Consider the following 13,513-nt stretch of genomic DNA (forward strand, 5'->3'; position numbering starts at 1 on the left):
TAGTATTAGACATAGTGGTAGATTAAATGATCAGGAAATGTCAGGTGAGAAAGTGCAGAAGTAAGAAATAAATTAGGAATTTCCACTGGCAAAGGTCAGCAAATCTTTCTAACCATAAGCAACCAATATATATCTGTATCGATATGTGGAGAACATAGAAAACAGATAACTCATACAGAACAAGGCAGCTTGATAGTTTTAGCATTCCTCTAACTTAAGGAAACTGCGAGAATGACAGATAACAAAAGAGTAAGACCCGTATTTCTAGTCTCTCAAGACATGCATTGATAACTTCGGCCTTGAACATAGGTAGGATTTCTTTACCAATGAACCATGCATCCAGTCCCAAGCTTCAAGATAAAATGTACATAAGCGTGTTATCAGAGCTTCAGATAGTCTTAGATTTTATATTGCTGCTCGATAATACGGGGCGTTTTTCACATCACACCTCCATAGCTTTGTTTTTTGCTGCCAACTGTCCTTAAGAAAGTAAGGAAATATTTTTGAAATATACATTTATTTCTGAGAACCCAATTCTTCTGGTTTGGGTGCCTCAAAATGCCTCACTTCTCAGCCCATAGTCTGGAAACTTCTGTCAGACATGAGCAGGGGGAGAGGGGATAGTTGTAACCTAGCATGTGAGGTGAGCCTGCAGGGTGGGCTGTTCTGCGGGAGGGTGCCCTCGCCCAGACATCGCCCCTCCGGTGAGTGCCGGTACCGCCGGGGATGGCGGCACTGTCCTGTGCTGCTGAGACAACCGAGCCCAGGAAACTTTTCACCGCAGCACCTGGTGGTCGGAGCATGCTCGTGCTCCCAAATGCGACTGCAGGCAGCGTTTACCTCCCATCGGAGCCGGCCAGGAGCACAACTCAGTGCTTTCCTTTCCGCGGTGCCGAGGAGCAGGCCGGCCTCCAGGGGCAGAATGCGCCGGCAGCCCTGACACTGTCCCGCCATGGCTCCGGGACTCCCCGTCTCCCTCAGACACGGTCCCCCGCCGCCATCTTGTTAACAGCCCCGCTCCACGGTGAGGGGCCGGGCTGTGGGGAGTCCTCTGCCCGCCACGGTGAGGGGCCGGGCTGTGGGGAGTCCTCTGTCCGCCACGGTGAGGGGCCGGGCTGTGGGGAGCCCTCTGCCTGCCACGGTGAAGGGCAGGGCGCTGCGAAACCCCTGTTCTCTATGGCGGGGCGCCGGGCGCTGTGGAGCTGCTCCCTGCAGCTCATCGCGCTGCCCACGGCGGCGGGCTGGTCAGGTGGAACGCCGCAACCGTTCAACAGCCCCTACTGGAGACCTGCAAAGCCACCGCCGTGGAAGGGGTGGAGCGGCACCATGGAGGAGGAGGAGAAGGGGGACGAGACTCTTCAGGGGCGGCAGCAGCAGCCCCGGAGGTGAGCGGTGCTCCAGCGGTAGCAGCGCTCTGGGGCCAGGGGTCTCTGCCCCTGCGCCTTCCTGTGAGCAGGGGGGAACCGGATCGAGCCGTGCCCGTCCGGAGGGGAGGCACTGTCCGAGCTGCCGCCGTCAGAGCCTGGCTGGCGGCCGGCGATCGGAGCACCTGCTCCGAGCGCGGCAGCGGGGCTCTCCAGACACACGCACGGAACGGGGGGCCCTGCCGGTGAGTGAACGGGGGTACCGGGCTGAGCTGCTGCTGGGGGCGGTGGGAGCGCGGTAGAGCGGCCTCGGGCACCCACTCGGAAAAGTTCGCGGTGGGCGGGCGAGGTGCGTGGGGCCGGCGAGCCCGGCTCCCGGCCGGGGAGAAGCGGCACAGTCCGGCTGCCTACGGAGCTCGGCGTTTGCCCCTGCTCCGCTTCCTGCCTGACGCCCTGGCTGGGTACAGACCCCGACGGGCGCCAACTCCGCAGGCTGCGACCGGGGGGATCCTCTCGCACCGGTGAAAGGAGCCCTGCAAGATAAAAGTCCTGCGTTCGTGCCTGGTTCAAGGCTTTCGTTTCTGTCAATTGACAGTAAAACATGCTGCAGCAGCTCTCGGAAGGAAACAAGTTATATAATCACAAAAAAATCCACTTCATAGTGTCGGCGGCTTGTAAAATGTTTTCTTTTGAAGAGGAGGCACGAACAGATGTTTATTGCAGTGAGGGGGGTTTCACATTGTATAGTGTGAAGTGGAGGATATTAGGGAGGTCATTTAATGTAATTAGTGCAGTCATATAATCTCAATGATCGTCAATTATCTCTAGCAAGGATTTGGGGTAAGTGTTTGATGGCTGCATGCAGTAAAATTCCTGAACTTATGCAGAAATGTTTTTTCTGATGATGATTATTTCTTCCATTTGCTAAATGGCGATTTTGAAGCAAGTTTTTAGTTTGAAAGGAAAGTATTATTTGTATTTAAGTATTTTTTCTTTAATTTTCAAACTGCACCGACTAAAGTGGCATCAAAATTAAAGATAGTGACAGGAAAACCACTTCAGTTTTCTGGCAAAAAACCCTTAAAAATAGTATTTTTTTATTCATAGTAGCAGCTGTATCAGTTAAGAAAGTAGAAAGCTTATCTTATTTTGTAGATAGCATTTTGAGGAAGACAAGAATATGATTCTTTTTTCTTATTAATTCAAGAATTGTTGCACCAGCTGTTTTCAAAGTACCCCAAAAATTATCTCAAACCGAAATCCTATTATAAAAAATAAAGGCAAATTTTAATACTTGGAGGTTAGAAAGCCCTGTTTGAGTTACGATGGAGAGTTGGTTTTGAGAGAGGTGGAAGTAAGGGATGACAGTGAATCTGTTCAAGTATAAATAACAGTTATTCAGCTTCTACTTGGCCTCAAAACAAAAGATATGTGAAGCCTTTTTAAGAGGAAGCAATCCATTATTATAATTTTATTCTGTTGCATTAGCTATAAGTAGATTTGAGGAATAACCAGGAGAAATACACTATTTCCTCAACCTTTACAACCTTGAGATTGAGCTAAAACTGTTAACTCTTCATTCAGAAATAGCTTTTAAGTTATTTTCAGCAAAAAGGAAGGCAATTATTTTGTCTGTAATGAGAAAAACAGAAATACTGATATATTAATTAGTGTCTTTATATGTAACACCTGCAGTGAAATTAGTTTTGCTAACATCTCTGAGTCCTTTCCTAATCTCCCTTTAAGTTTTTTCAGTCTATTGCTTTAGTAACTTCATGGGTTGCAGTGTGAAGCCCTGCTTCTAATACATTCGGAGCCAGGACCATGGAAAATTACTTGATCGTCTTGTGCCTAAAGATTTGATTAAAAAGGATTTTTCTGTAAACTAAACTTGCATTTAGTTAAAATATTCTTAGAAAATCTAGGAAAGAAGTTAGGTATTATATACTCTTTGCATGTAACATCGTGGTGTTTAGCAGCTCTGCAAGGAAGGGGGTTGTTTGGGTTTGAATAGCCTACAACTGTGCCCAAGCAGATAAACCTGGCAAAGCTGTTCAGGAAGGAGAACTGAGCATTACCACGTGACACTGTGAAAACACATCATGTCCCTGCTGTGAAAAACAAAGTTTGATAAGATGTGTGAGTGAAAAACTGGGTATTAAAGAATTTCTGTCAAGAGTTACTTCTTCTGTAAGACCTGTTACTGTGGCTGGAGCTGGAAGTCCTACTGCCTGGTGTGTAAGGCTTATGATAGGATAACAGGTTTTATTAAATCTTAAAAGATTTGGAAATATTTTTGTCATACTTTGGACTGGTTTTTGAGGGAAGGTTTCAGTAATATTCAACCATTTCTAATAAGAATGTGGTAATAGCAAGGTGTTTATGTGTGTCTATTCAGATGTGTTTACATGAAACACTTTGTCTTCTTAAAACACCTACATACTTAGGATGGTGCCTTAAAAATTAGTAGATCGTTTATGTTTGTGTTGGAAGTATGCCTTGACTCTTCCATAAGAAGAAAAACCCAAACCACACAATTTCTAGTATTAACACTTCTGTTATTGACTAAAGACCAAAGCACTTTGCGTTTCCTTTAGAGTACATGAAGGCATCATGACCTAGAGTTGTGGGGATGGAATCAAAGGCCCTTTGTATATTGGAAAAAAGGGTGTAATGAAAAACATTTACATACTGTGACGTTTCCAGTTTCCTTGAGTATTGATCTTTTGCTGTGTCTGTGTACCGTCTCTTGGAATTTCTTCTTAAAATGTATGTGTTCTGGTTAAAGAACCATAAGGGTGCTGTATTGGATGTTTTCTGGCTTTCCGGTATGAAGTTTGGATGTTCAAAACTTTCATTATTTGGAAAGGCTGGTGACCTTTTGGCTTAACTCATGTTAAAGTTGGTCTTTAAACAGGTGCATTCAAGAAAAGCATCTATTTCAGTAAAGAAAAGCTTTTCACTTCCTTATTTTAGCTGACCTGGAAATTATTTGCTTGGATTTCAATAAATTTGAATTAAAATGTTATAAATATTCTGTAAAATTCATGTATGTATGGGGTGAGTGTACATACATAGAGGGAGAGAGAGAATGTTGTTAGGACAAGCAAAAGTTGATTTTATATTGAAAATCAAATAGAATAGAAAGAATTCAGGAAAGTATTGTCATGTTGCAGAAAAATTACATTGGACCCAATGTGCTTGGACTTTAAACTGAAAAGAGGGAATCAAAATAAAAAAGCTTTTAAATATGAATATATACAAAACTTTATGACTGTGTGTTAACTTAAAAATAAAATGGAATTCTTGAGTGTTGCTGCACTTCCTGGACAACTGAGGTTTTACAGGGTTTTAAAGATTATTCTTGGTGTGAGTTTAGAGGAAGTTTGCATAGGTGTTTGTTCCTTTCTGGCATGGGGAGACAAGGAAAAAGAAAATTAAAAGGCTTAGTAAATGAGGTGGAGATAGCAGTTGCACACATAAAAGTGCCGGAGGTGATGATAAATGAACTTTAGATCCTACTTTGCCATGTGGATTCTATGTATCAAAGCTTTAACGTGATTTCTTTGTGTTTTTATGGAAACAGTTCTTACATTGCCTCTCTAACCACATGCTACAAAGGAAATCTGTTTTCTCCCACAGCATGTTCAAGTGGAGCCTTAATTTCATTACGTGGAATAGCATTTGGGTTTAGTCATATCTAATTAACATGAAGATATTAGATGGAAAACCTTTACCCTTAGGATGGAGTGTGAGCTTTTGATATTTTAAGGTTTTTTTTAGTTAAGAAAAATGTATGCTAACAGCTTCAATGGCACCATAACTCAAAATGCAAACTCCAAGACCTAGAACCTGTTAACACACAGGAGTGGCTAAAGTGTGCTTTTAAATGCTGAACTTCAAAGTTTGTCAGATTTTTCTAACAGTAAGCTCCATCCTGGCAAGGTGTACCTCTGTCATTAAGTGGAGTCACATCAGTAACCAGCTGAAACTAATGAACTACTTGTTTGCATAAATAGTTACACAAGTGCAGCTGTGCCAGAATGCTAAAGCTTGGCTCTGGATCCTGTAGGTGGCTTGGTACAAGTTTCATGTTTGCTCTTTTGGAAAAGCTTTATCAAAATTCTGTCTAAGTGTGAAAGGCCATCCATGGAGATTGTAGTTGCTGTTGGAATCCATGACTTACCTCTACAGCTATGTGCATATGCTATCTGCATTTATTTTTCTGTTGATTTAAAAATTGTCTGCATTTGATTTGTGACCTGGGTATTGCCTTCTGTACCATAACAACAGCTGTAATTCACAAACCTTGTTTCTTTGTGTGTCTGCCTCAGACCTGAAGAGCAGGTAAGAAAACTTTGATTCCAGCTCTTGTTCTTTCAACATTCTTCCCTATAAATTAACCAGTCATATGAAACTAGTTGTTTAAGGAGAGCAAAGGAAAGCAATTTCCTTTCTGGTATAGGGAGATTTGACTCCAGCTTCCCTTTGGTGACTGCTTCAGCAATAGCACAGAATTACACTCCTCTTGTGCTTAATCATAATGATAGTCTAGGCTGCTCTTTCAAACATGATGGCCACAAGCCAACTTTTGGGTTCTTTTATTCAAGACTGCAGTAAAAGATGAGGATAGAGAGGAAAATAATTTATTTTAAAGGCCTGTATCACTAAAGAAATTAGCTTCTGGGTCTGTCATCTCTGTTCTGCTGCATGTCCCCTATTCAGGGATCACAACCTGAATAGAATATGCATGTAACAAAAATCTTCTATCATATTATCTATAGATCATAGACATGTTTGGGGACTGTGGTTTGTCCCTGTTCAATATGAGCAATCAGCTGGGGCACCTGGAAACAAAGGGAAAGTAGTTATATATTGTCCCAGGATCTTTATTCAGTTGATACAATGCCCGTAGCTGGTAAGATTTAACCCAGCCTTGGGAAATAATTTGCTCCAGGGACTACTGATAGGCCTGACTCTAAAGCCTATTTGCATTTGTATCCAGAGGCATGTAAAGGTGTAGCTGATAGACATGAATAACTTTCTGTTGGTTTAGTTCCCTGAATGAATACCAGCAAAATAGAGGTGGAATGTATAGCAATGGGAGTGGGCTGCCTTGTGGGTGGTAGGTAGCTATTGAATGTGCTTGGTTATAGTATGAAACATTAATATCTAAGGAGGTAAATGGAGAGTTGCAGCATCATCAGTACTAAGCATAAATAAAACTTTGGAAGGGAATAGATTGGAAATGAAAGGGTAGGAGGAATTGTTTTATCTAACTTGGTATGTGTAACTGAGCTACATAGTGAATTCTAAATGGAGGGTATTTAATTAATTTTTTTTTTTTAGGCCAGTGCTGGCATAAGTAGTTTTTGTTTACAACAATATATTCCTATTCTCACTCTTCCCTGTCCTAATGAGTTTGTTGGTATAAACACTTGCATGGTTGCTCAGTGATGCAGGTGAAAATTAAGTGCTTCTCTAGGGATGGTAAGGTGAGAAGTGACTATCAGGTAGATTAGTTTCTTAAACAAGTTCACCATGTGGACAAAGGTATTTGTTTTGGCAAGCCTCAGTGAGTAGTGAGGGCAGAAATGGATTGGCTCATGGTAGTGGCTGCTTAAGTAATACAGCTAAAGAATAGGCCTAACAACAGATGACGGTAGGTAGATGCCTCACCTTTTTTTTATTTGTAGCTAATATTATTTTTCTCCATGATGTCTAAATAAAACTTTGCTTTGTTTTGCTGTTGATCCTCAAAGCTAGATAAGAATGTTAAAGGACTTACTCTAATTCCATGAGGCTGTTTATGGAGACAGCTATTCCTTTTTCTGTTATCAACTCTCTCATTAATCTTTCTTGAGTAGTACACAAGGACAGTGTAGAATCAGGATATTTACAGATCTGTTGAATGAAAATTTTGACAACACTGGTTGTAACTAGGGATTTTTAACGTGATTTGAATAATAGATGTATTCTCAGATCAGCTAATGCAAGTTTGAGAGATCTTTGTGTGAAATCCTAGTAACGAGAACATCTGGAATAATTGCTGGTGCAACTGCTGTGCAGTGATAAAAAAATAGGTATAGTGAAAGAAAACTTCAAGATGTGTAGCAGTATGTGGTTCACAGAAGGCTCAGGTTCTTGTTCTGGTAAGTCTACAATGGTAAGATGGAACAACTTGAAGTACTGCACAATGAAAGTTTAAATGCATTCAGAATTTTCCAGTCTCAAACTGTTCATTAATTAAAGCAGCCAATTTCAGACCTGGAGGAAAAATAAAAGCAGAGCCAAAACTTAGCTGGCAGTCATTTGATAGTAAAGCTTGTGGGAGCCAATTACTTACATGGTCTCTAGCATTTGCAAATACCTTTCCTTCTAACTGAAACAATTTTTTGTTTTATTTCAAGCCAAAATGCATGGTTTTTGCAGTCATTAAAAACATGTATAATGAAAGAAAACTTCAGAGTTGTGTAGCTGTATAAGGAGAAAGCTTAGTCTTGTTTTGGTAAGGCTATGGTGGTGTGAGATGGCTGGGAACTGTGTGCTGTCTCTTCTAGGTGATCATTACTGCAGCCTAGTTCTGGATGTAGTTTACACAGAGAGTGATTAAAAATTAACCAAACCCTTTACTTCAAAAAAAAAAAAAAAGGCAGAGAAATGAAAGGTATTTGGGAAGTTATAGAATGTTTACCAGGCAATTGTATAATTTTGGGGAAGTTGTTGTATTCCAGTAAAACTTAGCTTCATAGTAATTCCTAAACTTTCAGGCCTATGGATTTGTTAAATAAGGACCACATTTTTGTGTAGAAAAGAAGGGTAAATCTGTTTTGGCCAAGTTGATGCTTAGTAGCGTGTTGTGCATAGCTCTGTGATTAGTAGAGGGAACTACATCCATTTCCTTTATGGAGCAGCAGATATTAGAGGAGACTGGGTGGAAAAGGTAAAGACAATAGATTTTATGCCTGCATTCAAGTAATTGGGCTTGAAGCTCTGCTTTGTTTAAAAGACCATTTAAAAAGAAAAATTATAACAGCAGAGTGTTTCTTGTAATGTTATTGTATCCTTTTTCAAATCTTCTTTTCAAACAGAGTATTAAAACATTTAGTTAAATTTTTGTTCTCTTCCTAAATAAATACAAGGCTTAAAGTCAAAATATTTGTATCCAAATTTTCAGTTATATAAGCAATGCTAAAATAAACCATTTATCCAGAACCTGTTGTCCTAAGGGCTGTATCCTGTTTACAGGTGTAAGCCAGTTTAGTGGGATTTCAGACATGGTTTTTCCATGCTGTGTCTTGCCAGATCTACAACTTTGCTCTTCCTTTGTGGATTACGAGAGGTGCCTTTGTATTTGATGTTGGAAAACCTGATATGTGAGCCCTGCATTTTGATTCATGTTAGACAGTGTCTTATTCATCAGCCGGTGGTGTTCTTCCCCTTTGTCTAGAATACTTTCTGGCCTTGTGGACTTGGCATGACTAATGGTCTTCTTTAGGAGTTTGTATGTCTTGGTCCATTTCCTCTTCTGAATTCAATTGAAAGAGCAAAGCACCTCTGAGGACAGAGAGGGTGGTTGCCTTGTGTCTCTCCTGAGCCCCTCTTACAAATGGTGTCAGTGCACTTGCCCTCTGTTGGGGGTAGGTGGCCTCATCCTGAAGGATGGGTTCCATTTGCCAGGAAAGCCCTTTAATGATTTGTTTAAAAGTATTAAAATAGTTTGTGTAGAACTTTACATAACAATAAATACTAGGGATGTGATCCCTTCCCTCTGTCCCTCCTAAGTGAACAGAACTCTACTCCAGTTTGATTTTTGTATCTCTATAGCTCATCATTTTTGCTGCATTGAAGTGCTTAAATTAGTTTTTCAAGTGTCAAACTATTATTTTTGCATGGGAAGAATTTAGGAAAGCTAGCAGGAAAATCAACTGATTTCTGGTTGGGTATTTTCTGTTATTTAAAGTACATCTGCCAAATCTCCTTATCTGTAAAGAAATTATTTTGCAAAAGCAAAAGACTCTCCTTGGACTAATATTTGGTTGAGTTTTATTTTAAGCTAATGATTTCTGGCTTTCAAGAAATTATCCTCGTCTCTATAAAAAAACTATGTCATGAATATTGTAGGATATATCTAATCAATTTAGGTGGAACAAAAATGATCTGGCAAGACTGATACTTCAAAGTAATCTACAGTTCATCAGGAAAACTTTAACTGATTGTAAATGTGTCCCTTTCTTATGCATGTGAAAGATTTAAAGTATTCTGTGAGCACTGAGGTCTTTTATCCCTTCAGTTGCTTATGGAATACTAATGAAAGTAATGTATGTGCATCTTGTGGAAAATATGTTGGCAGACAGATAGATACCTGCAGTGCCTTAAATGCTTTGGCATTGTCTTTATTTAATCAGCACAGTTGATCCCTGCTTCCCCTAGGGGTTTGTACTTTCAGAATAAGATCAAAGGTTTATATGAAGATTTAAGTAAAAGTAAAAGTCACCTATTTTAGAGATGAATGAATAGATAAACAGAAGCTTAAAAATAAAACTTAGGCACCCCAGTCTCTAATATAAAATGTCTTGTGGGAGTAATAATTATGGTAGTTATATATATTTAAAAAATCAGACATCTGACATGTTAAAAGAATAATTTCCTGGAATTAAGTACCTATCTGATTAAACTTTTGTGATTTGTTTTCATGATGCTTTCTAAAAGAGTACCTGTTTTATGCTGTGTCTGTGTGGTTTGTGAAGTTAATAAACTGACTTGGCATTGAAAATGTTCTTTGAGGAATGTGAAAGACAAGCCCCAAGACTTAAATTAAAGTAACAGTTAAAATATCCAGTACCATTTTTTGGGTATTCTGTCTGCCTTTTTGTGGCACTGATTCTTTGTGTTACCATTTATGTCTGCTTAATATGCTATAGAGCAAGTTGAGTGTTTCATTGAAGGCTGATGCCAGTAAATGTTTAGTGAAATAGAGGAAAAAAGCCTAGAAATATCAACAGATAAATTTAAATTATGATGCAGATATGGTATCCTAATGATAAATAGGAAATACATAAGTGGAGTGGTTTCAGTAAAACTGCAGGGAAACAGGTGTTTCAAAGCAATTACATAAAATAAGATTGTGATCGGGAGAAAAAAAAATAAAAATCTGTCTGACATGTTTTCTGAATGCTGTTCATGTTTTTATGTTAGAAATTAATTTTGATGTGTTAGTATTTTATCTCTACTGCATGGCACTTTAAGAAAATTTCACAATATTTATCAATTGTATTTTTTGCAGCTGATACTATACTAAGTGTTTAGTTGTCAGCTGCTGCTGAAATAGCAGAAATGGACTCTGCATTTGAAGCATCATCAACATTTGGGTTCAGTTTGCTGACGCACGTGTGTAATACCTTAGCTGAAATGTTTCAGTGAACAATATATTTAATTTTCCCCATGACTGATCTTACAGGGGGCAGAGTGAGTTATGTGATTTCTAAGAAAACTCTGAGCTTCAGTTCTGTTCTCTGACAGTGTTGTATGCATGGACTGGCTTGGCTACATCAGCCCAGTGCTTCTGAGTGTACAGCTGAAATCTGAATATTTGAGTTAGTGAAACAGTAGATAGGCCAAAACATGTGGTGGAGAGTTTTCCACTGGACAAGTTTCACCATTTGTTATTAAAAATTATTAAAAATTACACCTAAGATGTAAATGGTGCTGTCTGTTCACTACTAGTCATCTTCCAGTTTTAATCAGGTAGAATTTGTAAATGCCAGGAAGTTGTGCACTCATTAAAACAGCAACTTTTTTTTTTAAAGTTCACTGAACAGTGTACAAATATTTCCATTGAAAATAAATATAGAAATTGAAGCATTTAGGTTCAATTTAATTGCTTTGGCAACTTCTAAAATAAAATAGTTTTTTTTTTTTTATTTGGGGTTTTTACCTTGGGTATAATTTGATTATATTTGTAAATCCTGCAACACTTAAGTGAATAAGAGACTCTGAGTTTGTAGTTTTCTAAAAAGTGTATCAGAATCATGACTTCATAGAAATAAGTTTTTCTCAGTTATTTTCTCACTCTTCTATATTTCATTATGGAATTAAGAGTGAACATTGTAGCTGTGATTTAAAATATTTCAATTTCCTGTGACCTTTCACCAGTCAGTTCAGCTAAATGTGTATCAAAATTGTATTTGAAACAGTTACTTGCCTTAATTGTAATAAACTTTTCATTTGTTTTAGACAAAATACAAAACAGTACCAAATATCTTTTGTGCCCTGAGTTTCCTGCATGAGTGTTGTTGGTGTAAGTAAAGTGTTAGTAATGGTACACAAGACTGCTGTTTTTACTACAAAACTAAGTCACTGTTTAGGCAAATCCTAAGGTACGGTATAGTTCCAGTGTCTCTTGCACAGACTTGCAGGATTGTATTACATCAGACAGTAAATGTCATAAGTTTCAGGAGGAATGACTATTCTTCCAAAATGTAAATTAAGGAACCCTTCCCCCTCACTTTTGCAGTTGGTAGATAATAGTGTTAGTATCTGAAGCTGTGCATTCCAGGGAGTAGAATTCAGCCTGAACTACAAAGAGCCCTCATGACTGCTTGCCACAGCATGTTTTTGAAGTCTTTTGTGTAATAGAGACTGTTTTAAAAGCATATTTTGTTGATAAAAAAATACAGTAGATCATAAAACAAGAAAGGTGGGCTTGTTTCTAATGTGTGTGAGAACATTCAGTCTTATGAATGTTGATGCTAGACCAAGAAAATACTGATCAATTTAAAATTTGATTTAGTTCTCCTGAAAAAGGTATGGATAAGAACACAGATGAAGAGCAGCCTTCAACTGCCTGTAACCAGTACCCTAAAGAAGCAGTGAAGAAACGTCAGAATTCGGGTCGAGGTTCCGGGAGCAATGATTCTTCCAGGACCTTCAGGAAAAGCTTCAGACTGGACTACAGATTAGAAGAGGATGTAACTAAATCAAAGAGAGGCAAAGATGGGAGATTTGTCAACCCATGGCCAACGTGGAAATCACCAACTTTACCAAACATTTTGAAATGGTCCTTCATGGAAAAAAATAACAGCAATTTGCCACGCTCAAAGCAGGTGAATATTTCCATGTTTTACTTTTGTAATTAAGACTGCTTTTACCTTTGCTCTGATCAATAAAATAGGACAGTTTCTAATTGATACTCATTAGGCATCTTCTAGAGAATTTTCTAAGTCTTACTTTTTTTGATTTTATTGGCATTTTATTCTTTTCAAAAGGTGGGTTAATACTTTCTACTTCTTTAATTTTTGTCTCCTTGTTAGTTCCACATGCTTGAATTTATACAGCTCAGTTTATATTTATAAAACAAACAAAACAAATTGGCCCCCTAGCTCAGTCATAAACCAGTTAGTCATTTCTTTCTAATAGGTGTTCCCTTATGAAACATACTATTAACTTAATTTCTGTTGCATGAAATATCTTATTTCATGACATACCTAATTTTTAAAATTTTGCCTTTTTTTCCAGATGGCAATTTAATACATATGTTGCATATCTTTCATGAAAATGTAATAGTTTCTGTCAGCTACTTATGAAAATACTTACAAATCTATTTCTTCTGTTTCAGTACAGGAGAAAAAAATGCTTATGTTAAAACTAACCTGAGCAAGTATTTGTACTGAAACGAAGTACAGTGCCAGTTGACTGCACTGTTATTTGTTCTTGGTGAAATACTTTTGTCAGATATTGTATATAAATAAGGAGACAGGAGAAGCTTATTTTCCATGAAGGGTAATGGATACTGGAAAGCCATGGGTTATCTTTATGGTCACAGGAGGTATGAAGATGACTAAATTTTGACAGAATTACTTCTCAGTGCATTTATGATGTGTTGACTGTACTTCAGAAAAGCTGTGCTGAAGATTGCACAACCAAGGACAGCATTTGTTAACAAGCAGGTGTTAATAATGCTTTTAAGCATGCAAGAAGGTATGCACAAGCTATAAATCTCACAGCCAGTGTATAGTAAAGAACTTTCCATTTTGTCTAACCTGAATTACCTCAGAAGGAAGGAATTCTATCAGTTTTATGGACAAGAGGGCCATGTTAGGCATTAACGCATGATGGTCAGAGGTTTGGGGATGTTTAAGAAACAAATA

The 13,513-nt window shown here is 38.7% G+C and overlaps 1 protein-coding gene across 2 annotated transcripts in view; it reads left to right on the forward strand.

Annotated features, from left to right (window-relative positions):
• NAPEPLD (N-acyl phosphatidylethanolamine phospholipase D) overlaps positions 1 to 13,513 on the forward strand; it is a 25,130-nt gene continuing 11,617 nt past the window's right edge. For both annotated transcript variants that reach the window (XM_088055166.1, XM_088055167.1), the window contains exons 1-2: positions 1 to 1,385; positions 12,157 to 12,469. In XM_088055166.1, coding sequence (XP_087911292.1) covers positions 727 to 1,385; positions 12,157 to 12,469 — 972 coding nt within the window. In that variant the 5' untranslated portion in view covers positions 1 to 726. The remainder of the gene's footprint in view (positions 1,386 to 12,156; positions 12,470 to 13,513) is intronic.

This window comes from Pseudopodoces humilis, chromosome 5, assembly GCF_049639895.1.
Source record: "Pseudopodoces humilis isolate 2021_Gansu_Grassland_sample_001 chromosome 5, ASM4963989v1, whole genome shotgun sequence".
Taxonomy (NCBI): Eukaryota; Metazoa; Chordata; class Aves; order Passeriformes; family Paridae; genus Pseudopodoces; species Pseudopodoces humilis.